The sequence below is a fragment of the Mesoplodon mirus genome (genome assembly GCF_964341445.2).
Source record: "Mesoplodon mirus genome assembly, chromosome: X".
In the NCBI taxonomy this organism is placed as follows: domain Eukaryota; kingdom Metazoa; phylum Chordata; class Mammalia; order Artiodactyla; family Ziphiidae; genus Mesoplodon; species Mesoplodon mirus.
This window is the reverse complement of record NC_138981.1, coordinates 111,785,238-111,811,836: the sequence shown is the minus strand read 5'-3', so window position 1 is coordinate 111,811,836 and position 26,599 is coordinate 111,785,238. Positions and strand designations below refer to the sequence as shown.

Sequence of the window (26,599 nt, the reverse complement as noted above, 5' to 3'; positions counted from 1 at the left end):
TGAGGAAGACCTATGTATCAACATGACATTAAGACCATGGTATTAACGTAGATATAAATTTCTTTATTATCAGTATACATGGGTCTCTCATTTTTTAAACTTGGCATTGCCTGACTTTGCCTAGTTCCTTAGCCCTTAGATTACCGCATGTTAAGTGCCTACTGCATATCCAGTAGACTACTGTGTGTAAAAGGAAATGTAAAGGAAGAAGAAAATATGTTCTTTACTCTCAAGGAGCTTACTTTGGAGCTAGACATGTACAGTTAAGACACATTAAGAAATAGCAGTTTGAGATTATATATAGTATATTCTGAGTTGCCTGGCATAGGCTGTCAGTGTAGTAAAAGGTGGAAGAAAAACAGGGTCTAATAGTTTATCGAGGAGTTACAATTGAACCAAGAGTTGGGAAGGAGTAGGGAATTAATATTTTGTTGAGTATTGCTTGAAGTTAGGTACTTCATGTAGCTTTTCCCTAAATCTATATTACCACTTCTATTAGGTAGATATTACACCCATATTTTAGGTGAGGAAACAGATTCAAGTAATTTCTCCAGAGTTACATTAGAAATGGTGCAATGAAGATTTGAACTATTCAATTTGATGTCAAGTCCATGCTCTTTCTACTATAGTTGAATAATATGGACAGTATAAGGTAAGGAGGAAGGGTATTTTAGATGGAAAAACAGTACAAATGAGGGCTCTGAGGGACACAATATGCAAATGCTAAACTATGAATTACACTTTTAATTTTTTCACTTAGAACATTCTGTATATATTTTTTAAAGTAAGGTTTGGAAAAGAGATAGGTTCTTAAAATTGGTTACATTTGGGAGAGTGGAAGATTTTTTTATTTTGTTTTATGGTAGGTGAACTACTAAGCATTAAACAACACTATGCTAAGAAATTATTTGTATAGAAGGGGAAACTACATTTTACAAATTTGTTAGAAAATAGCACCAATTTATTAAAGTGTTTCTTTTGTATGCCATCCCCAAATCATTATATTCACATAGTACCTTTTAATTTTGAGTCAAAAGTAGAAATGACATTGTTTTAATCTAGTAAAATTACCTTTATAAATTATTTAAAAGATAAATCTTAGATATCATTGTCTAATAAAAAAATGATATCATTGTCTAAGCCAGAACTCTAGAGTTATTATTTTGTTTTGTTTTTATTTTTTCAAAGTTGTTAGCCCATCCACATCTTACTCCATATATCTAGTGCCACTTATATCCATCTTCATTGCTATTATTTTAATTTGGGTGAATTTTTAAAAATAATACATAATTTTAAAAAGACAATCAGAAATTTATAGGTTGCATACCCACAGATTCTTGAAAAGTGAGAGAGCAAGCAAGAGAGAGGTGTGTGTGTGTTTTGGGCCTACGTACTCCCTGTTCTTTCAAGACATCCACTTTGAATAGTTTAGCTGTTTTTCTAATAATTAGTTTCATATTTCTAAATGTTTGAAATATGTACTGCTGTCTCTTGAATCATCAGTTTTTGACATTATCTAATGATTTTTCCATTAAGGAATAGGAGGATTTTAGTTTTCGTACACTTAACCACCACCCCCAAGCACCTCCCAATGTAGTTATATCTCAATTTTTGGTTAAATCATATTTGATGTTTTTATTGTGATGACTGTAACAAATATTGTTTGCTGATGAGCATAGTATTGATATGATGGTAATAATATATTATGGATACATTTCCTTTTTTTAATACATATCCAGCAATTTAAATTTTTTGGTTTTTAAAATTTGTTAAATTTTATTAAAATTTATAGCCAAGTCTTCTCACACCCTTTTGTAGCCTCTTAAGTTGATTTTCTATATGGTAAAACTTGTCAGGTAATCTAACAATTTGATTGTTAATCTGTGTGTGTGTGTGTGTGTATGTGTGTGTGTTTGGTCTCCTAGAGACATTCCTCCTGGGAGTAATGGTCGTCTCTACTCTGGCTGGTTGCTTTCTAGACCTGTTGAACAGCTATTGTCCTGGGACTTCCCTTTGTCTTTGTATTGTGTTCAATGTCATGTTTTCTGCATTCTGTGTCTTCCTCCTTAAGTCTCATATTTTGCTGGGGTCTTCCTAAGAAAGAAAGGGCGAATGGGAGGTAAATTTTGTGTGATGTTGCTGGTCTTTATTCTTTTTTTTTTTTTAAAGTTGTGTATTTATTTATTTATTTATTTTATTCATTATTTATTTTTGGCTGTGTTGGGTCTTCGTTGCTGCTCATGAGCTTTCTCTAGTTACAGCGAGTGGGGGCTACGCTTCGTTGCAGTGTGCTGGCTTCTCACTGTGGTGGCTTCTCTTACTGTGGAGCACAGGCTCTAGGCACACTGGCTTCAGTAGTTGTGCCACGCAGTCTCAGTAGTTGTGGTGCATGGGCTTATTTGCTCCGTGGCATGTGGGATCTTCCCGGACCAGGGCTCGAGCCTGTGTCCCCTGCATTGGCAGGCAGATTCTTAACCACTGCACTGCCAGGGAAGTCCCACTGGTCTTTATTCTTGCTGAAAGAATATGTAACTTCATGCTTGACAAAAATCTTGGCTGGGTATAGAATTCTAAATTGAAAATTATTTTTACTAAGACTTTTGAAATCATTATTCCAACTTTCTTCTCTCCCTCTCTCTCTCTCTCTCAGATTTTAGGATATTCTCTTTATTTCCAGCATTCTGAAATTTCATGATTTGTCCATCTACTGTAGGTTTTTTTCTTGATCGTTGTGCTAGGTGCTGGTGGGCCCTTTCAATCTAGAGATTTATGTCCTTTAGAACTGGGAATTTTTCTTGTATTTTTCCTTTGATTATATCCTCTTTTTTCCTCTGTTCTTTTCTGGGCCTTTATTACGTGAGTTGTACCTTTGAAATTGATTTTATAGCCAACTTGTCTTCTCTATTTAGTATATGTATACTTTTTGACTTTTTCCACTTATGGGCTGTTTACCCAAATTTGGCATTTTATTTTTCTTTACTGAATTTTGGCTATTTTATTTTTAATCTTTTTGCTTTGTGAATATTACTATTTATAACGTTCCTGTCTTATCTCTTTAAAATGCTAATTACAGTCTCTAATGTTTTCTCTTGTTCTCTGTATTATCTGTGTTTTCTTTAATATCTTTTGGTCCATTTTATTACTTTGGTCTTTCACATTGGAGATTTCAGTCATATTTCTGGGGCTTATTGGGTGTCTATCCATATTTAAAAATGAGGCACTAAAATGCTTCCTGGTAGCTCTGTGTGATTGGTCAGCATTTGTAGGCTGGTGGTATCCACAGTATGTTCTTTACTTAGTTTCTTCAGGTGAGAAATGCGTAATCTGCTCTGGGATGGAATAAGCCTCATTTAATTATCCTATTTTCGTTCCAGCATCTCATCCCTGCCTTGTCCTGTGCCTGGTATCCCTGAATCTGGTTCAGTTTTTCTAGCATATCTCCCACCTGTTGCTTCTTATTCTCAGTTTATCTCCCTTTTGTTAATACAGAAGTTTGTGGGGGGGGGTTCAGATAATAGGTACAGTTATTTCATGGATATAATCATATTCTAGTCATAAAACTGAAACTCACTTTGATTGGATTTGATTGTTCCTAAAATTTATTAGCCACTGTAAATAACTACTGTCATCCATTATCTATCTAGCTAGATTAATTTTACTAGTTTAGATATTAGAGGTTGAGTTCCAAGTTTCATACTTCTGTTACCATTTACTGACAAATACCAGTTCAGTAATTGCTATCAGAATATTAAAGTACATCTTAAATATCATACTATGTATTGCAAAAAAAGTGTTTAAAAAATAAAATTTGATTCTCTCTTTTTGAAAATTAGATAATTCCAAAATGGCAGAACTGTTCATGGAATGTGAAGAAGAAGATCTGGAACCATGGCAGATGACAGTAGTAAAAACTAAGGATGAAGATGAGGAGGAGGAGGTGATCTTTGTTGGAGAGGTAAAACATTCAAGACCAGCCATTTCAAGTAAGCATTCACTTTCAGTGAAGCAAAGCTTTATAAGATGTTGCTTCTAATGGAAAACCTGGGGCTGTCTTATATGTCCTTGTTACTCTATAAGGAGCTGGAGGTGAGAGAGAGCATAGAGGTCAGTAAGAATTTGTGAGAATCGGAGGGAGAATGTGGTTGGGGAGTTGAACAAGGAGGTATGGGAGGTAAAAATGTCATATGAGAGAAAAGGAAAATGTTAACTAAATTACCTAAAGGTTAAGATTACCTAACAACATTGTAGGCCTTTTGAGATTAGAAATCATAATTTTATTGAAGCCAAGTAGCCTATTTACTTGTTTATTTGTTAATTTTTCTTTTTTTCCCTTAAGCCCAAATGTACCCAGAAAAGGAAGTGTTGGAATGTTTTGCTTAAAATATCAGACTACTAAATAAGTTTTTGTTAGTCTCTGATGGAGTTTCTTACACACAGGCAAGTGCCTCATCAGAGTCATCTTGATTCATGGCTACAAAAATTAAAGGTGCTGGTCTGTGTGCCAACATGGCCGGTAGCTTCTGGCCACACCCATCTTTCAGCAACTCCTGATTACTGTATATTCATGAAGAATATACAGTGGCCTGATCTTCAGCTGCTATATTGGGATGATGCAAGCAGTCAGCACACTTAATCCTTAATCCACACTTTCTAGGAGAATATGTCCAGTGCCTTTGTGGATTTCTCGTAGAGTAATTAGACTTGACATTGTTATAATGTTAAAGTGAAGATATTAATGATACTTGTTAAGATGTCCAATCAGAAATGTGTAAAATGCAGAGGAACAACACAATGAGTTTCAGCGGAGAATGAAGAAACAGATTCTCATTATACTTACTTCTGTTAAGCCAGGAGAATTTACCAAAGAATGTAGCCAGCCTACCAGTGTTTTCTTACTTACTATGGCAGTGCATAATAGTGTAGTTTAGAGAAAAGTTTGTAACTTTCTGAAAGCCTAGTTCTTACTTCTCTTGACTCTAAACTTAGAATAGCACTTCTATTCAGTTTTATAAAAGGTAGAATAATTTAATTTAGTTTAATTCTCAGTATCACTTCCTGTGGCAAATTGAGAGATGCTAAGTGGAGTGCGACTTCAAGGAAGTAGGCATGTTGGCATATTTGCTGCTGATAGAGAAACAGAATATTATATTCTCTTAATGTTTCCTAGTCACTGTGATTATTTTTATACTGAAATATCGCCATATTTCAATATTATTCACATCATCTTATTGAAAGCATGACAGTTCACATTGGATTTATATCAGTTATAGATGACTAGTACTCAACTAGAATAATGTGTATTAGTTTTTTTTAAATATCTATTTTTTAAATTAATTAATTTATTTATTTATTTTTGGCTGCATTGGGTCTTCATTGCTGCGTGCGGGCTTTCTCTAGTTGCAGCAAGCAGGGGCTACTCTTCATTGCGGTGCACAGGCTTCTCATTGCAGTGGCTTCTCTTGTTGTGCAGCACAGACTCTAGGCATGCAGGCTTTAGTAGTTGTGGCACATGGGCTCAGTACTTGTGGCTAGTGGGCTCTAGAGTGCAGGTTCCATAGCTGTGGTGCATGGGCTTAGTTGCTCCGTGGCATGTGGGATCTTCCGGGACCAGAGCTCGAACCCTTATCCCCTGCAATGGCAGGCAGATTCTTAGCCACTGCACCACCAGGGATGTCCTGTATTAGTTTTTTTTTTTTTTTTTTTTTAGTTTCTGCTTTATAATAAAGTAAATCAGTCATACATATACATCTGTTGCCACATCCCTTCCCTCTTGCATCTCCCTCCCTCCCACCCTCCCTATCCCACCCCTCCAGGCGGTCACAAAGCACCGAGGTGATCTCCCTGTGCTATGTGGCTGCTTCCCACTATCTATCTACCTTACGTTTGGAACTGTATATATGTCCATGCCTCTCTCTTGCTTTGTCACAGCTTACCCTTCCCCCTCCCCATGTCCTCAAGTCCATTCTCAAGTAGGTCTGTGTCTTTATTCCTGTTTTACCCCTAGGTTCTTCATGACATTTTTTTCTTAAATTCCATATATATGTGTTAGCATACAGTATTTGTCTTTCTCTTTCTGACTTACTTCACTCTGTATGACAGACTCTAGGTCTATCCACCTCATTACAAATAGCTCAGTTTCGTTTCTTTTTATGGCTGGGTAATATTCCATTGTATATATGTGCCACATCTTCTTTATCCATTCATCCGATGATGGACACTTAGGTTGTTTCCATCTCTGGGCTATTGTGAATAAAGCTGCAATGAACATTTTGGTACATGTCTCTTTTTGAATTATGGTTTTCTCAGGGTATATGCCTAGTAGTGGGATTGCTGGATCATATGGTAGTTCTATTTTTAGTTTTTTAAGGAACCTCCATACTGTTCTCCATAGTGGCTGTACCAATTCACATTCCCACCAGCAGTGCAAGAGTGTTCCCTTTTCTCCACACCCTCGCCAGCATTTATTGTTTCTAGACTTCTTGATGATGGCCGTTCTGACTGGTGTGAGATGATATCTCATTGTAGTTTTGATTTGCATTTCTCTAATGATTAATGATGTTGAGCATTCTTTCATGTTTTTGTTGGCAGTCTGTATATCTTCTTTGGAGAAATGCCTATTTAAGTCTTCTGCCCATTTTTGGATTGGGTTGTTTGTTTTTTTGCTATTGAGCTGCATGAGGTGCTTATAAATTTTGGAGATTAATCCTTTGTCAGTTGCTTCATTTGCAAATATTTTCTCCCATTCTGAGGGTTGTCTTTTGGTCTTGTTTATGGTTTCCTTTGCTGTGCAAAAGCTTTGAAGTTTCATTAGGTCCCATTTGTTTATCTTTGTTTTTATTTCCATTTCTCTAGGAGGTGGGTCCAAAAGGATCTTGCTGTGATTTATGTCATAGAGTGTTCTGCCTATGTTTTCCTCTAAGAGTTTGATAGTTTCTGGCCTTACATTTAGGTCTTTAATCCATTTTGAGCTTATTTTTGTGTATGGTGTTAGGGAATGATCTAATCTCATACTTGTACATGTCCGTGTCCAGTTTTCCCAGCACCACTTATTGAAGAGGCTGTCCTTTCTCCACTGTACATTCCTGCCTCCTTTATCAAAGATAAGTTGGCCATATGTGCGTGGGTTTATCTCTGGGCTTTCTATCCTGATCCACTGATCTATCTTTCTGTTTTTGTGCCAGTACCACACTGTCTTGATTACTGTAGCTTTGTAGTATAGTCTGAAGTCAGGGAGCCTGATTCCTCCAGCTCCGTTTTTCGTTCTCAAGATTGCTTTGGCTATTCGGGGTCTTTTGTCTTTCCAAACAAATTTTGAAATATTTTGTTCTAGTTCTGTGAAAAATGCCATTGGTAGTTTGATAGGGATTGCATTGAATCTGTAGATTGCTTTGGGTAGTAGAGTCCTTTTCACAATATTGATTCTTCCAATCCAGGAGAATGGTATATCTCTCCATCTATTTGTATCATCTTTAATTTCTTTCATCAGTGTCTTATGATTTTCTGCATACAGGTCTTTTGTCTCCTTAGGTAGGTTTATTCCTGGATATTTTATTCTTTTTGTTGCAGTGGTAAATGGGAGTGTTTTCTTGATTTCACTTTCAGATTTTTCATCATTAGTGTACAGGAATGCCAGAGATTTCTGTGCATTAATTTTGTATCCTGCTACTTTACCAAATTCATTGATTAGCTCTAGTAGTTTTCTGGTAGCATCTTTAGGATTCTCTATGTATAGTATCATGTCATCTGCAAACAGTGACTGCTTTACTTCTTCTTTTCCAATTTGGATTCCTTTTATTTCCTTTTCTTCTCTGATTGCTGTGGCTAAAACTTCCAAAACTAAGTTGAATAAGAGTGGTGAGAGTGGGCAGCCTTGTCTTGTTCCTGATCTTAGTGGAAATGGTTTCAGTTTTTCACCATTGAGGATGATGTTGGCTGTGGGTTTGTCATATATGGCCTTTATTATGTTGAGGAAAGTTTCCTCTATGCCTACTTTCTGCAGGGTTTTTATCATAAATGGGTGTTGAATTTTGTCGAAAGCTTTCTCTGCATCTATTGAGATCATCATATGGTTTCTCTTCTTCAATTTGTTAATATGGTGTATCACATTGATTTGCATATATTGAAGAATCCTTGCATTCCTGGAATAAACCCCACTTGATCATGGTGTATGATCCTTTTAATGTGCTGTTGGATTCTGTTTGGTAGTGTTTTGTTGAGGATTTTTGCATCTATGTTCATCAGTGATATTGGCCTGTAGTTTTCTTTCTTTGTGACATCCTTGCCTGGTTTTGGTATCAAGGTGATGGTGGCCTCGTAGAATGAGTTTGGGAGTGTTCCTCCCTCTGCTGTATTTTGGAAGAGTTTGAGAAGGATAGGTGTTAGCTCTTCTCTAAATGTTTGATACAATTCGCCTGTAAAGCCATCTGGTCCTGGGCTTTTGTTTGTTGGAAGATTTTTAATCACAGTTTCAATTTCAGTGCTTGTGATTGGTCTATTCATATTTTCTATTTCTTCCTGATTCAGTCTTGGCAGGTTGTGCATTTCTAAGAATTTGTCCATTTCTTCCAGGTTGTCCATTTTATTGGCATAGAGTTTCTTGTAGTAATCTCTCATGATCTTTTGTATTTCTGCAGTGTCAGTTGTTACTTCTCCTTTTTCATTTCTAATTCTATTGATTTGTGTTTTCTCCCTTTTTTTCTTGATGAGTCTGGCTAATGGTTTATCAATTTTGTTTATCTTCTCAAAGAACCAGCTTTTAGTTTTATTGATCTTTGCTATCGTTTCCTTCATTTCTTTTTCATTTATTTCTGATATGATCTTTATGATTTCTTTCCTTCTGCTAACTTTGGGGGTTTTTTGTTCTTCTTTCTCTAATTGCTTTAGGTGCAGGGTCAGGTTGTTTACTCGAGATGTTTCCTGTTTCTTAAGGTGGGATTGTATTGCTATAAACTTCCCCCTTAGAACTCCTTTTGCTGCATCCCATAGGTTTTGGGTCGTCGTGTCTCCATTGTCATTTGTTTCTAGGTATTTTTTTATTTCCTCTTTGATTTCTTCAGTGATCACTTCGTTATTGAGTAGTGTATTGTTTAGCCTCCATGTGTTTGTATTTTTTACAGATCTTTTCCTGTAATTGATATCTAGTCTCATAGCATTGTGGTCGGAAAAGATACTTGATACAATTTCAATTTTCTTAAATTTACCAAGGCTTGATTTGTGACCCAAGATATGATGTATCCTGGAGAATGTTCCATGAGCACTTGAGAAAAATGTGTATTCTGTTGTTTTTGGATGGAATGTCCTATAAATATCAATTAAGTCCACCTTGTTTAAGGTATCATTTAAAGCTTGTGTTTCCTTATTTATTTTCACTTTGGATGATCTGTCCATTGGTGAAAGTGGGGTGTTAAAGTCCCCTACTATGAGTGTGTCACTGTCGATTTCCCCTTTTATGGCTGTTAGTATTTGCCTTATGTATTGAGGTGCTCCTATGTTGGGTGCATAAATATTTACAATTGTTATATCTTCTTCTTGGATCGATCGCTTTATCATTATGTAGTGTCCTTCTTTGTCTCTTCTAATAGTCTTTATTTTAAAGTCTATTTTGTCTGATATGAGAATTGCTACTCCAGCTTTCTTTTGATTTCCATTTGCATGGAATATCTTTTTCCATCCCCTTACTTTCAGTCTGTATGTGTCTCTAGGTCTGAAGTGGGTCTCTTGTAGACAGCATATATATGGGTCTTGTTTTTGTATTCATTCAGCCAATCTGTGTCTTTTGGTGGGAGCATTTAGTCCATTTACATTTAAGGTAATTATCGATATGTATGTTCCTATTCCCATTTTCTTAATTGTTTTGGGTTCGTTATTGTATTTCTTTTCCTTCTGTTGTGTTTCTTGCCTAGAGAAGTTCCTTTAGCATTTGTTGTAAAGCTGGTTTGGTGGTGCTGAACTCTCTCAGCTTTTGCTTGTCTGTAAAGGTTTTAATTTCTCCATCAAATCTGAATGAGATCCTTGCTGGGTAGAATAATCTTGGTTGCAGGTTTTTCTCCTTCATCACTTTAATTATGTCCTGCCACTCCCTTCTGGCTTGTAGAGTTTCTGCTGAGAGATCAGCTGTTAACCTGATGGGGATTCCCTTGTGTGTTATTTGTTGTTTTTCCCTTGCTGCTTTTAATATGATTTCTTTGTGTTTAATTTTTGACAGTTTGATTAATATGTCTTGGCGTATTTCTCCTTGGATTTATTCTGTATGGGACTCTCTGTGCCTCCTGGACTTGATTAACTATTTCCTTTCCCATATTAGGGAAGTTTTCAACTATTATCTCTTCAAATATTTTCTCAGTCCCTTTCTTTTTCTCTTCTTCTTCTGGGACCCCTATAATTCGAATGTTGGTGTGTTTAATGTTGTCCCAGAGGTCTCTGAGACTGTCCTCTGTTCTTTTCATTCTTTTTTCTTTATTTTGCTCTGCATCAGTTATTTCCACTATTTTATCTTCCACCTCACTTATCCGTTCTTCTGCCTCAGTTATTCTGCTATTGATCCCATCTAGAGTATTTTTCATTTCATTTATTGTGTTTTTAATCAATGCTTGATTCATCTTTAGTTCTTCTAGGTCCTTGTTAACTGTTTCTTGCATTTTCTCTATTCTATTTCCAAGATTTTGGATCTTGGAAATAGAATCTTGGATCAGCTTTACTGTCATTATTCTGAATTCTTTTTCAGGTAGACTGCCTATTACCTCTTCATTTGTTAGGTCTGGTAGGTTTTTATCTTGCTCCTTCACCTGCTGTGTGTTTTTCTGTCTTCTCATTTTGCTTATGTTACTGTGTTTGGGGTCTCCTTTTTGCAGGCTGCAGATTCGTAGTTCCCGTTGTTTTTGGTGTCTGTCCCCAGTGGCTGAGGTTGCTTCAGTAGGTTGTGTAGGCTTCCTGGTCGGGGGGGGAGACTATTGTCTGTGTTCTGGTGGTTGAGGCTCGATCTTGTCTTTCTGGTGGACAGGTCCACGTCTGGTGGTGTGTTTTGGGGTGCCTGTGGCCTTATTATGTTTTTAGGCAGCCTCTCTGCTAATGGGTAGGGTTGTGTTCCTGTCTTGCTAGTTGCTTGGCATAGGGTGGCCAGCACTGTAGCTTGCTGGTCGTTGACTGAAGCTGGGTGCTGGTGTTGAGATGGAGATCTCTGGAAGATTTTCCCCGCTTGATATGTGGAGCTGGGAGGTCTCTTGTGGACCCATGTCCTGAAGTTGGCTCTCCCACTTCAGAGGCACAGCACTGACTCCTGGCTGCAGCACCAAGAGCCTTTCATCTACCCGGCTCAGAATAAAAGGGAGAAAAAGTTGAAAGGAAGAATTAGTAGAAGAAAGAAAGAGAGAGAGAAAGAAAGGAAGAAGGAAAGAAAGGAAGGAAGAAAGAAAGCAAGGTGGGAGGGAGGGAGGAAGGACAGAAAGAAAGGAGGGAGGGAGGAAGGAACGAAAAAGAAAGAGTGAAAGGAAGAAGGGAGTTAGGGAGGGAGGAAGGAAAGAAAGGAAGAAAGAAAGAAAGAGAAGGAACGAAAAACAGGGAGGGAGGGAGGAAGGAAAGAAAGGAGGGGCGGAGGGAGGGAGGGAGGAAGGGAAGTTAGGAAAAAAAGAAAGAGCAGGTAAAGTAAAATAGAATGAAGTATAAAATATAGTAGCATTATTAAAAGTTAAATAATTATTGAAAAAAACCTGACAGAATCTTGGGACATATGGTGGAAGCAAAGCTATACAGAGAAAATCTCACACAGAAGCATACACATATACATTCACAAAAAGAGAACAGGGGAAAAAAATCGAAAATCTTGCTCTCAAAGTCCACTTCCTCAATTTGGGATAATTCGTTGTAAAAAGAAGAAAAGGGGAAAAAGTCTGAAATCTTGCTCTCAAAGTCCACCTCCTTAATTTGGGATAATTTGTTGTAAAAAGAGGAAAAGGGGAAAAAGTCTTAAATCTTGTCCTCAAAGTCCCCCTCCTCAATTTGGGATGATTCGCCGTCCATTCATGCACTCCACAGACGCAGGGCACATCAAGTGGACCGTGGAGCTTTAATCCGCTGCCTCTCCGAGGCTGCAGAGAGATTTCCCTGTCTCTGCTCTCACAGCTCCCGGGTCTCAGCCTTGGACCTGGCCCTGCCTCTGTCCGTAGGTCGCCGGAGGGTGTCCGTTCTTTGCTCAGTCAGGACGGGTTTAAAGGAGCCGCTGATTCGGGGGCTCTGGCTCACTCAGGCCGAGGGGAGGGAGGGGCACGCAGTGCGGGGCGGGCCTGCGGCGGCAGAGGCCAGCGTGACATTGCACCAGCCCGAGGCGCTCCGTGCGCTTTCCCGGGTAAGCCGTCCCTGGGTCCCGGGACCCCAGCAGTGGCGGGCTGCACAGGCTCCCCGGAAGGCGGGGTGGACAGTGACCCGCGCTCGCACACAGGCCTTGTGGCGGCGGCAGCAGCAGCCCCAGCGTCCCACGCCCGTCTCCGGGGTCCACGCCTTTAGCCGTGGCTCGCGCCCGTCTCTGGAGCTTCTTTAAGCAGCGCTCTTAATGCCCTCTCCTAGCGCACCAGGAAACAAAAGGGAAGAAAAAGTCTCTTGCCTCTTCGGTAGCTCCAGACTTTTTCCCCGGGCTCCCTCCGGGCTAGCCGTGTTGCACTAACCCCTTCACGCTCTCTTCCTGCCGCCAGCCCCAGTCCTCTCCCTGTGCTCCGACTGAAACCCGATACCCGAGCCTCAGCTCCCAGCCCCACCCACCCCGGCGGCCGAGCAGACAAGCCTCTCGGGCTGGTGTGTGCCTGAGGGCACCGATCCTCTGTGCTGGAATCTCTCCGCTTTGCCCTCCACACCCCTGATGCTGTGCTCTCCTCCGCTACTCCGAAGCTTTCACCCTCCGCCACCCGCAGTCTCTGCCAGCGAAGGGGCTTCTAGTGTGTGGAAACCTTTCCTCCTAAACGGCTCCCTCCCACTGGTGCAGGTCCCGTCCCTATCCTTTTGTCTCTGTTTATTCTTTTTTCTTTTGCCCTACCCAGGTATGTGGGGAGTTTCTTGCCTTTTGGGGGGTCTGAGGTCTTCTATCAGCGTTCAGTAGGTGTTCTATAGGAGTTGTTCCATGTGTAGATGAATTTCTGATGTATCTGTGGGGAGGAAGGTGATCTCCGCATCTTACTCTTCTGCCATCTTCCTCCGGTCCCCAACACCAATCCTTTTCAAGTTCCACGTGCTGATCCAGACGTTTAGGACGGTGTTGGAGTCGCAGGCGCAGCTACGTTAGCTGCAAGTCGCGCACCTCTTCCCCGACTCCTCATCCAGAGTCCTAGCAGTGGCGGGCGGGTGAGCTTCACAGCTTCCCCCGCCGGCCCCGCCCCACTCGCTCCCCTCCCACCGGCCCCAGCCTCAACAGAACCCCACAGGCTGCACTTCGCCGGGGTGTCCCAGAGGCCCTGCCACCCCCTGCAGCAGGATAGGCAACACTACCGCCCCTCACGGCCTTGCTCTACCAGGCCACCTGCCTAGCAAACCGCTCACCGCCACTGGGCGTTCGGGGCTGAGGCAACTCTCCCTGTATTAGTTTTAAGTGATTCTGTCAGAAAGAAAATTGACCCCAGTGAAATATCTTTTCTAAATAACTCAGAATTTAAATGATTTTATTGATGTTTTATGTGTGAGCCATAAAATATTTTAGCATATGGAACATGAGCTAAATATTTTAAAAGAACCACTGTAAGAGGGGGGATAAAAACTTGTGTTTGATACACTGCACTCACCAAAAAGTACTACAGGAATAGCTGTTTACTGGCTTGGGTAAGTACTTACCTTGAATTTCTGAACGAAAACAATACCAAGTTGTTTGAATGAGCAGATTTTTCTCCTAGAAGACTTCTGTAGCGCTTAGTCAGAAACCCTACTTTTGTGTGACCCTTTACTTTATAGAATTATTTTATGAGATCTGGTTCTTTTCTACTAGGAGGGGAAAAAGGAAATTTTTTGATGTCTTATGGGATTTTTTTGTCTGCTTTGTATCTTCTCCTGATTAGCAATTTTTCAAATTTTCATTTGATTTCTCAATAACCTAGACATTATGGATTCACATGGGTATAAGAGTGAGCAATTTTAAACTGATAGAGAAGGTCATGTCAGGCTCAAATTGACTTTTGGTGTAGTAGGTAGATATGAGATACTTTTGTAAACTCTAGATTCAATTTAGTCTGCAGTCTCTGATGGTATCCCTTTCAGAAGTCAAGAGTAATGGTACAGGTAACCCATCAGCTTGCCCTTAATGAAACTTCCAGGCTTTTAGGGGTGTGAATGCAGCATGGAGATTGGGGAAGGGCTTGATTTCCAGTCACAATAACCCAATTCTATATACAACCCTGTCACCATTAAGAGAAAAAAATATACTTCAGCTATTGGTTATATATGGATATATTTTTGGAAAGTTTTTTCTATTATCTTAATATATATTTCATTCAAATAATTTTTTTTTTTTTTTTTTTTGCGGTACACGGGCCTCTCACTGTTGTGGCCTCTCCCGTTGCGGAGCACAGGCTCCGGATGTGCAGGCTCAGCGGCTATGGCTCATGGGCCCAGCCGCTCCGCAGCATGTGGGATCTTCCCGGACCGGGGCACGAACCCGTGTCCCCTGCATCGGCAGGCGGACTCTCAACCACTGCGCCACCAGGGAAGCCCCCAAATAAAAATTTTTTAAATAAATATAATTTTTACAGATATTTTGAACAGAAGTAGTCCCCGCTCATCTTCAAATGGAACGAAGAATGAGACAGTCAGACGAGGTATAGTATTATTGTATTACTTTAATTTTAAAGTGAAATATTTTGACAAAATTGGTTGTGTAGAGAAGTATTCAATATTTGTGTAATCTTAAAATACAGGTGTTACTGGTGATTTCCAGCCTACAAGTGAATACTACAGACACCCGACGTCAGATCTAGTGGCTGCCTTGCCTAGATTTCGTCCTGAATCTACATCTTCACGTAGCTCTGGTATTGTTCAGAGCATGTCTGAACCTGTAAGTGTTTCTAAAACTACAGAATTAGATCAGAGACACAGTGGATATTATTATACCCAGTCAGAATTGTGGACCATCATAGTTAGTCACCATCCCAGTAGAAACATAATCACTATCAGAAAATGTCACCATCTTCAAAGTGAGAGAGTGGCATGGACATATATACACTACCACATGTAAAATAAATAGCTAGTGGGAAGCAGCCGCATAGCACAGGGAGATCAGCTCGGTGCTTTGTGACCAACTAGAGGGGTGGGATAGGGAGGGTGGGAGGGTGGGAGATGCAAGAGGGAAGAGATATGGGGACATATGTATATGTATAACTGATTCACTTTGTTATAAAGCAGAAACTGACACACCATTGTAAAGCAATTATACCCTAATAAAGATGTTAAAAAAAAAAGGAGCAAGGGAAAGTGGAAGGACTATTATAAACAAGGAGTCTGTGATTGGGAGATTGGGATTGACACATATATACCATTTTTTTAACGTCTTAGAGTATAAAAAAAGAAAAAAAATGTCACCATCTTTATGATGGCTCAGCCAATACCCAAAATAATAGCTGCAGGAACTAACTATCCAACCTGTCAATAAATCAGGTAATATTCTTAAATTAAATAGGTGTAATATTGAAAACTATGCTATCTAAAGGTGAGTAAGTATAATCAGTAATGAATATTGCATAATGGCAACATTCTTAAGACAGTAAACTGTGAACCAGGCATTCTTAATTGGGAAGATTTTTCCAAGGTCATTATTGCTGTTTATTTTGAAAACATACTTTCATAGTTTAGTTTTTAAAACTTTTAACAGAAATAATAGATAATGGTAATATTTAACATTTGTTAGTCTGTCACCATGGGTAAGTCTTAGTTCTAGATGCTATATATAAATTAATCTCTTTTAATTCTTATGACTTTCTTATGAGGTAAGCGCAGTTATTTCCCCCATTTTATAGTTGAGGAAACTGAGGCTCAGAGAGTCTAAATGATTCTCTCAAGGCCACACAGCTGGTAATGATGGATCTGGGATTTCAATCCAGGTTAGCCCAGAGTTTTTAAAATATGCACATACACACATCCATACATACATTTAAGTATGTGCTTTTAAAAACAGAAGCATTGCCTTGGAGCAGTGGTGTATTTCACAGACCATTGGGGTTCCCTGAGACCCTCAGTAGTCTGTGGGTCAAAACCATTGTCATACTAACACTAAGACATTTGCCCTTTTCACTCTGTTAACATTTGCACTAGTGGTACAAAGGCAATGGAGGGTGAAACTGCTGGTGCCTTAATATGAGTTAAGGCAGTGCCACCCAACTGTACTAGTAGTTTTTGTATTGGTGGCCACCAAGCACTCACAGTAGAAAAATTCCACTTTCACTTAAGAATATTCTTGAAGAAGTAATAAATTGTTTCTAGTTTTATTAACTTTCAACCCTTGAATACACTTCTTTTTAAATATTCTGTGTGACAAAATGGGTAGTATGCATCATAAAGCTTTTCTGTATCTGCAGTATGAAGTTTTTCTTGAGGAAAAGCACTTGTGAGATTGAATTGCAAGCTGAACTAGCTGGTTTTTTTTTTTTTAAATAGAATGCCATTTTTACTTGAAAGGATGACTGACAAAGCACCATGGAGTAATTATTTATTGCTGCTTAACAACAGTACCACCAACTTAGAAGCTTAAAGCAATATATACTTATTATTTCATGGTTTCTATGAGTCTGGAGTCAGGGTATGGCTTAACTGCGTCCTCTGCTGGGCCAGGCTGAATTCAAGGTGTCAGGCAGAGCTGCAGTATCAGTTAATACTGCTCCCAAGCTCACATTGTTGTTGGCAGTATCCAGTTCTTTGTGGGTTGTCAGACTGAAGGTGTCAGTTCTTGCTGCTGTCAGCTGGAGACCGTCCTCAGTTCCTTGCCATGTAGGCCTTCCTAACATGACTTGCTTGCTTCCTCAAAGCCAGCAGGGAAAGATGGCCTATGTAACATAATCGTGTACATCCCTTCACTTTTGCCATACTCTCTTGGTTAGAAGCAATCACAGGTCCCGCCCACACTCAAGGGGAGATTATACAAGTGTAAATATCAGGAGGAAATTATGGGGGCCACCTTTAGAGTCTGTCTGCCACACACAGTTTTTCAGTACTCAGACATATACAAAGCATGCCTATCATGGAAGAAAACTGATAATATTCTTGCCAATGATAAAATTTGAGCTTTCAAGCAAAAAATTCAATTTTGGAAAACCTATATCTGTATTCCGAAATTATTATCAATCATAATATGAGCCCTGGATTAATGGTCCAAGAAACCTGGATTGAAAATGAGACTTGAATGCTGATTCTGTCTTTGTTCCTAAGTAGAGCATTGTCACAACCTCTGTGGGCCTCACTTTCTTCATTTCTAAAATGACAGCCTTTACCCAGACCACTGGCTCTCAAACTTGGATTTAAAGCCCTTGATAGATACTCCCAAAATTTCCTTGCAGAAAAGTTATACCAAAATATAACCTTTACTTTGCTAGTAATATTATCATTATTTTTAAATGTTAACTGTTCATTTAAAACTAACTTTAGATCTTCAGAAAAATTACAAAAATTATCCAGAGTTCTCATGCACCCTTTACCTAGTAGATGCTGATTTTGACAGCAAGTAATAAATATCTTTGTGTTTTATAACTTATTAGTAATTGAATCATTAAGGTTATCTTTATAGTATTGACATACAGTTAAATTTACCTTTATAAAACTTTGTAAAACAAAATAATTATAACTTATTACAGGATTTTACAAAGAATCCATCACAAGGTGATTTGGATGATTCTTCAGATCTAGTGTTCGACTTGACCCAGGATACAATACCACCATGCCAAGGTGGATCACCAGTTTATGTAGAAGGTGTGGTTTGGCAGTTTTTATAAATATAATAAAAAGAGACTTGATGAATATATATATACGATGGATTTCTATTTTGAGGCCTGTATCTTCATGCTATGTTTTTCATACATTGTAAAATGGAAGCTAATCATTCCTGAATGTCTTTCTTGGGTGATTTTATATAAAATCGTATTTAATGATAGAATATTTTATTTCTTTTTATTAAGTTGGCTAACATTCTTTGAGCTCATTCTCACTTGGAGCCAGCCATGCACTGAAAAATCTTAATATAATTTCTGTGAGTTAGGGAAGTCCCCTGATACCCTAATACTGTGGTTTAAAAAAAAAGTATTAATTACTTGGTAATTAGTATGAGAAAAAAATGCATGGCTATAGTTGATTTCTTAATAGGCTAGAGTCTTTCTATCGAAATTAATGTCGTAGATGTGATAGTTAAATATGGTTATAGGGTAGTAGTACAAAATGGCAATACTAAAGAAATAAGTGATTTGCACATAGTAACTACTCAGTAAATATCCATTGAAGGAATAATGAAAATTTCCAATTAAAGAAGAATTACAATTCTTTGATTGTATACCATAACAAAGTTCTTCATTAACCTGAAATAGTATGCCATGAAGGAGTTTCATCTAGTTGAAAAATTCCCTGTTATCAAAGCAATTATTGTTTCTATGTTAGCAAATTTGATGTATTTCACTAACTGGAGAAAGGTACACAAAAATTTTTGTGAATATTTAAATTGTTTACTAACAAATTATTATATATTTACAAAACCAAAATAGAAATTTATAGTAATATGTGTGCCAAAAACATTTTCCCTTGATAATACTTGGTTTGATAATCAATTACCTAGGCGCCACTTATCTAGTGAGTAAAATAACCAAGAACCAAAATAAATAAGAAGATGAAATAGATGTCTGAAATCTGATTTTATAATGCACACAGTCTTTATTCATAGAAAAAATCTGAATTCTTGAAGCTTCCACTCTCTCTCTCTCTCTGAGTTGTTACACTGCAAAGAGTGGAACTTTGCCGTGATGGTAAATAGGGTTATAGTTGATTAGGAAGATATAGGCTTGAGCCTCTATTCTAAATATTTTTGTAGCCTTTATTAAATCACCTAACCTCTTTACACCTCAATTTTCTCATATTATTAAAATAGATATTTTTATTTTTCTCACGTAATGCATTCATTTTCTAGACCTGAAATCAGCCATTTAGCTATGTAATTTTTTTTTTTTTTTTGCAGTACATGGGCCTCCTCTCACTGTTGCAGCCTCTCCCGCTGCGGAGCCCAGGCTCCAGACGCGCAGGCCCAGCAGCCATGGCCCACTGGCCCAGCCACTCCGCGGCATGCAGGATCTTCCTGGACCGGGGCATGAACCCGCATCCCCTGCATCAGCAGGCGGACTTTCAACCACTGCGCCACCAGGGAAGCCCTAGCTGTATAATTTTGATTCTTGCTCTGTTTATCTCAGGGCTTTTTTGAGGCTCAGATGAGATAAGTGAGAAGTGAAAAATTCATTAAAGCTTTAAAAGACTTGACAATAAACATTGTTAGCATGATAATTATGAATAATAATATGCACTATATGTTCAGAAGCATGATTAATGGACTCCTGTCTAGGATGATCATAGGATCTTGGAGACAGCTGGATTTGAACTTGATTTTGAAGGAGGAGAATGGGATTTTTATTGGCACTGTTGAGGATAGCGAACAGCACAAGCCAAAGGCAACACAGATAAATAAGTTGAAGAATCAGAATTTAAAACTATTGAGCTCAGAGTGATTTTATTTAACTTGGAGATTTATGCATGCTTAAAAAATTATATATAAAACAGCCTATTAGATAACTAGTTGCCTAGTCCAAAATACCAGCACTCATTGGTTGTTCAGTTAACCTAAGCAACTGGGAAGAATGTTAGTGTGATTACACAGAAATCAGTCCTAAGTGTCTGCAATATAGCTGTCAGTAATCATGTGCTTGAAGATGGAAAAAAAATCATTTCTGTGTTATCTCAAAGAATGAAACGCAGATTTGACAGAGGAGCCCACTGGTGTAATACTCTTATTTTCCTGGCATATATCTATTCTGCTTCTCCTATTAGTATACAGTTGGGAGCATTAAAACATGTGCAGTTTTAGAATCTTTATCACAAAGTACAGTTGTGTGTTATTTTCAAAAGGGACTTTTTCTGGGTCTGGTTATAGCCTAAATAGTCCCACTTCTCTCGCAAATACCCTGAATTGCATAATTCTTTAGCCTTTAAGGTGATGGTTTTCAAACTCAAAACTATTTTTAGCAATGAAATCTCTATTCAAACAGAATTTTATATAAAAGTCTCATTTTTTTTTAAAGTAAAATGAGAATTTCTCTATCTGACATGCCCACTGAATTCCCTAAAGCAGAACCATTAGGCTCAGGGGAACATAGTTTGAAAGCCATCATACTGACTCCAAACCTTTTCATATGAATAAGTGAGGTATTGTCATTCAAGATATTTAAGATTAGTTGTTTCTACTTTGCATTTAGGAATTAAATAGATAATTTAAACTACCCATAAGGTTGTTAAGTGGGAAAAGAACCAACTTGGTTTTCCATTAGATATCTTAGGATTGTTTTTAAAGTATCTTAAGGAGTTTCTCTAAATTTTTAGATTAGAATATAAATTGTTTTTGTTTACAAGCTCAAATGCATTTAAGCATCTGAAGAGAAATTCATTTTTTGGAACTGAGCTTTTAGAGTATTCTCTCTGCTGCCTTTTTTTTGGGAGGGGGGCTTGGGATTTTTTGGTCTGACTTCTTTCATGATACCTATTTATATATTAATTTGAAAGCATCTTTAGAATTTTCTCGCATAAAAAGTTTATTTCATGAATTGTTCAAACTGTAGTCCATAATAATGGTTATTTGTGCAGTTTCTTTCTACCTATTGATCATATAAATTTTGGTCATTCTTTATTGTCAGTTGTATGATATGGTAATTAAATTATATTACCTTTATCTCCAAAGTATTCTCACTTAATTTTATATGTAAGGCCATTTTAGTAGCATTTGTAAGCAATATTCTATACTAAAACAATTTCATATATCTTTTCCACTATTTTAATCATTGTAGGTCTAGATGAAACTCCGCGTATAATAGAATATTCTTCTATTTCTAAAGTAATCAGTGTTAATCCAGAAAAGCCAAAGACCAGCGAAAGAGTTTCTGACAGAAATCCTTGTGCTTCATTGTCTTTAAAGCACTCTCCTTCAGTGACATCCTCCCATATCTTGATATCAAAAGGTAAATATGAATCTGGCATATAAAAAAGAAATTGTATTATTTATACATAAATTTCAGAAATTGTGATGAAGTTTAAAACTGTTATAACTGGTTGGGTTTAAGGTTAAAAAAGAGAATTTGACTCATGAAACTCCTTAATTTATTTTAGGTACAAATACCTCACCAAGTCTCTATAGAACTGCAGCACCTTTACTAAGATCTTGTCCAAAGTGCAATGTTCAGTTCAATCTTTTGGATCCTCTGAAATATCACATGAAGGTAAAACTTCTTCAAAATTTGATTTTTAAAAATATTCACAAATCTCTGAAAATATTAATATTAAAATACTAAGGATTGATATATAGTAAATGCTAGTTTATCCAGATGTTTAGATAAGAAATCTTCTCATTGGTGTTTTCATATAACTTAAGTAAAAATTGATACTCATAATGATTAACTTGATAAGAGATTTAAAAATCCTTCCCAATCATTAAATTATTTTATTTATTTATTTATTTATTTTTGTGGTATGTGGGCCTCTCACTGTTGTGGCCTCTCCCGTTGTGGAACACAGGCTCTGGACGCGCAGGCTCAGTGGCCATGGCTCACGGGCCCAGCCACTCCACGGCATATGGGATCTTCCCAGACCCGGGCACGAACCCGTGTTCCCAGCATCGGCAGGCGGACTCTTAACCACTGCGCCACCAGGGAAGCCCCCCAATCATTAAATTATTAAAACTAAGTTTACAAACACTACATATTATATTTTAATTTTTAATGAAATAATATATTAATCAGAATATTTTATTGACTAGGTCATGCCATTCTTCAAACTTCTTGTAAAGCAGGCATTTTATTAGGTGCTTAATCTTTCATGTAACTTAATTCCTTTTTTTTACGTTATTTTTTGTCCATGGTGATATATGCATGTCACATTACTCAATGAAAATCTTAGCCTTGCATTTTAATTTTTAGCACTTAGACATAAACTCCTAATGGTGGAGCATTTCATATGAAATGATAGTTTTAACTCAATCCAGAATATAGTATGTGTAGTTGTTATAAATTAATTCTAGATTTATATTGGTGTAAGAAGCTCTTGAAATTAGGTTTTAGGTAATTTTCACAGTACTAATGAAAATATTTTAAAATATTTTAGTAGATACTACAGTGTCCTTTGTGTCTTTGGAAAGATAGTCCGTATTCTTTTTGTATGCCCAGTATAAATGGCAGGAAGGGGGGAAGGAGGCAAGAAAAAGGTCGTGTAGACTATATGCAGGAAAGAAGGGATGAGAAGAATGCAAGGTAAAGAAAACTATTTAGTAAAAGTTATTGCTCACTATTTCAAAGATTGGCAATTTTTTCATTGAAATTCAGCATTTTACAAAAAAAATGTAGAAAGAAAAGGAGCATCCTGGAATTCCAATTACAGTCTCTTTATTCTTGGGCAAAACTGTATTTGATCTATCACTATTTCCATCTCCGAGTGTGACTTCTGTTAACTGGACTTTGGGCTTTCGTTTTAAAAGTAAGAAGTAACTTCTACAGTGCTTTCAGGTTTCCTATTTATGTAATATTGTGTAGAGATACACAATCAAGTGATGTTTTTATGTTTTGCATCATAGATAGAGAAAAGAAAGGAATGAGTTTGTTAGTTATCTTTAGTTTATTTTATTTGGGGGTAATTATAGTCACATGATTCAAAAAGTATAAGAAGGAATACAGTGAAAAAATCTCACCCCGACTCCTGTTTGCCTAGTTTTCAATACAACTCACAAAGGAATCATTTTTTATTAACTTGTTTTGTATCCTCTTTGATTTCCTTTCTGCATATACAGGCACATGTGAATGTTCTTATTTTCCATCTATTAATATATACAAATCATAGCATGTTATATATACTTCTGCACCTGGAGAAAGTGACAGACTTTTTCTAAAATGTAGCTTTAATTTATTGTTTGTGATTAAAACTATGTGAGACTGTCTTTCCACATGAGCTGGCCCTAGTTATAAACAAAGAATCATTTTTTGGTGTCTAATTTTTAAAAGAAATATAAATAAGGCTTATATATTTTTTCTCTTTCAGCGTTGTTGTCCAGACATGGTAAATGAATTTTTGGAAATGCTTAAAGTACAACTTTCCTGTATTGAAGATAAAAATGATGCAGAGAATGGAAAATTGATTATGTTAGTTAGTGACTTTTACTATGGAAGACATGAAGGAGCTGTTGATGTGGAAGAGAAGACTTATACAACATATAAATGCTTCAGTTGCTTGAAAGTTCTTAAAAATAATGTTAGGTATGTAAATACTTATTTCTATTTCTATTGGAAAATTGGGATGCTACAGATGTAAATATTGTATTTCTTTTTCTGTGCCATCCCAGATAAGCAATTTTAACTTTCTACTAAGAATAAAGGCAGATTTTCATGTTGAAAAGCTTTTATCTTTTCTTGTATTTTTAGGAGTTTGACACTTGGATCCACTTTAGTTGTATTTCTTTCAGATAGCTTAAGAAAGGACAAAATTTGGGCTTCCCTGGTGGCGCAGTGGTTGAGAGTCCGCCTGCCGATGCAGGGGACACGGGTTCGTGCCCCGGTCCGGGAGGATCCCACATGCTGCGGAGCGGCTGGGCGTGTGAGCCATGGCCGCTGGGCTTGCGCGTCTGGAGCCTGTGCTCCGCAACGGGAGAGGCCACAACAGTGAGAGGCCCGCATACTGCAAAAAAAAAAAAGAAAGGACAAAATTTATTTTAAGCTAGGGGAAAATCATTCTTTTCTCTGTATCATTGAACTAGGAATTTCCGTGAGATATTTTTATTTTTTAACTGCTTGTGAATCTTATTTTTCCTGTCACAAGAAGAACCACTTTTTCCAATTTTACCTCCTCCATGTTTGTCTTATTTAATGTTCTCTTTTACAATTCATATTTATAATTTTAGTACATTTTCCTTACAGAAAAAGTGATTTTTTTTAATCTTCTTTAGAGAAGTACCAGTTCTTTTTTTTTAATTTATTATTTATTTTTGGCTGTGTTGGTTTTTTTTTGCTGCACGCGGGCTTTCTCTAGTTGCGGCGAGCGGGGTCTGCTCTTTGTTGCGGAGCGTGGGCTTCTCATTGCGGTGGCTTCTCTTGTTGCAGAGCACCGGCTCTAGGCGCGCGGGCTTCAGTGGTTGTGGCACATGGGCTCAGTAGTTGTGGCTCGCGGGCTCTAGAGCGCCGGCTCAGTAGTTGGGGCACACGGGCCTAGTTGCTCCATGGCATGTGGGATCTTCCTAGACCAGGACTCGAACCCGTGTCCCCTGCATTGGCAGGCAGATTCTTAACCACTGTGCCACCAGGGAAGCCCAGAAGTACCAGTTCTATGCAACATGTCTGCTTTGATTTTATAATTTAACACATTTTCAAAGTAGAGATTTAATTCTCAGTGGAATTCTGAGGAGTTATACATGTATGCTTCAAATTTTAGGAACTTATACTTTGCAGTCTTTGAGTTATATGGCATATTACATATCTATCATCCTAAGTGAAATATAACAAGAACAAAGTAATGAGATATATTGATTGGTATTTTTTAATTGGCTATATAGCCTGACATTGTTTTTCCAATATTTTATTATAAAAAATTTCAAATAGTCAGCAAAGTTGAGAAAATTTTACAGTGAACATCTCTATATATTTACCACCTCAATTCTACCATTAATATTTTACTCTACTTTCATTACTACATATCTATTTATCCATAGACCCATCTGAGTTTTTTATACTTTTCAGAGTAAACTGCAGACATCAATGCACTTTCCTTAGGTGAGATACATATATGTATATCTATGTCTGTACCTATATTGTGACACATAACGCTTATAAACTTTTAAAAATATTTACCCTTGAAAACCATCATTTATAAGTAGCATTCTTAAACATTTTATAGGTAGGTCGTTTCTAAGCTCAGCATTTATTTTTTCTGGTGAATTCTTGGGTCCAAAATGAAGTACATAGAAAAACACTGAAATACACTGTAATATAAGCCTAAAACAATTGTGAATGCTACATTTATGGTAGTGTTTTATAGTTTTCAAAGACCTTTCACTTATATTATTCATATGAGTTTTCACACTTCATTACCTCCTTTTATCAAGCCCTACCAGCCATCAATTGCTAATGGTCCCAGTAGCTTAACAGAAGAGAAATTGTTATTTGCGATATAACACTGAAACAATGTTACGATAAAACTCTGTGACTCAGGGCTTCCCTGGTGGCGCAGTGGTTGAGAGTCCGCCTGCCGATGCAGGGGACACAGGTTCGTGCCCCGGTCCGGGAGGATCCCACATGCCGCGGAGCGGGTGAGCCTGTGAGCCATGGCCATTGAGCCTGCGCATCCGGAGCCGGTGCTCTGCAACGGGAGAGGCCATAACAGTGAGAGGCCCACGTACTGCAAAAAACAAAAAAAACACACACAAAAACAACTCAGTGACTCATAAAAACAGAGTAGAACAATAGTTACCAGGGATGGGGGAATTGGGGATATGTTATTTAGGGGTACAAACTTGCCACTTTTTATAGATAAATAAGTCCTGGAGATCTAATGCACAGCATAATGGTTATAGACAACAATGCTGTGTTATAAACTTCAAAGTTGCTAAGAGACTAAATCTTAATGATTCCTACCATTAAAAAAAGAAATGATAATTATCTGATGTGATAAAGGTATTTATGCTACTGTGGTAATCATATTGCAATGTATAAATTATCAAATCGATACATACCTTAAACTTGTACAGTGTTATGTATCAATTATATCTCAATAAAAATAAAATAATGCCCAAAAAAACCCAACTCTGAGACCTCATTCCATACTATCATTCTTATAGTAAAATACATCAGAAAAGGGACTTCCCTGGTGGCATAGTGGTGGGAATCCGCCTGCCAATGTAGGGGACACGGGTTCGAGCCCTGGTCCAGGAGGATCCCACATGCCACAGAGCAGCTGGGCCCATGCGCCACAACTGCTGAGCCTGTGCTCTGGAGCCCGCAAGCCACAACTGCTGAGCCCATGTGCCACGCTGCTGAGGCCCGCGTGCCTAGAGCCCACAGTGAGGGGCCCGCGCACCACAACAAGGAGTAGCCCCTGCTCACCGCAACTAGAGAAAGCCCGCGCGCAGCAGCGAAGGCCCAATGCAGCCAAAAAAAAAAAATCAGAAAATAATGTTGGTAAATTTCGTAAAATGCATAGAAAAATGGTTCACTAGTTAAGTTCCTTGTTATACTTAAATATTATGCATATGATATTAGAAGTTCTTCCAGCATTAGCTTTTTGGCTTTTCTTTAAGATTAGCCCATTTAATATTAAACATGAAATTTTCTTTGTTTTTTTTGTTTTCATTTCAAAAGACTGGCTACAGATTTCT

The 26,599-nt window shown here is 37.9% G+C and overlaps 1 protein-coding gene across 4 annotated transcripts in view; it reads left to right on the top strand.

Annotated features, from left to right (window-relative positions):
• The window catches only part of ZNF280C (zinc finger protein 280C), a 62,035-nt gene that overhangs the window by 10,481 nt on the left and 24,955 nt on the right, over positions 1–26,599 (top strand). For 3 of the 4 annotated variants that reach the window (XM_082609138.1, XM_082609135.1, XM_082609136.1), the window contains exons 4-10: positions 3,834–3,983; positions 14,721–14,786; positions 14,886–15,022; positions 17,808–17,922; positions 21,042–21,212; positions 21,361–21,470; positions 23,278–23,492. In XM_082609138.1, coding sequence (XP_082465264.1) covers positions 3,834–3,983; positions 14,721–14,786; positions 14,886–15,022; positions 17,808–17,922; positions 21,042–21,212; positions 21,361–21,470; positions 23,278–23,492 — 964 coding nt within the window. The remainder of the gene's footprint in view (positions 1–3,833; positions 3,984–14,720; positions 14,787–14,885; positions 15,023–17,807; positions 17,923–21,041; positions 21,213–21,360; positions 21,471–23,277; positions 23,493–26,599) is intronic. The other variant, XM_082609137.1, reaches the window with a different exon arrangement.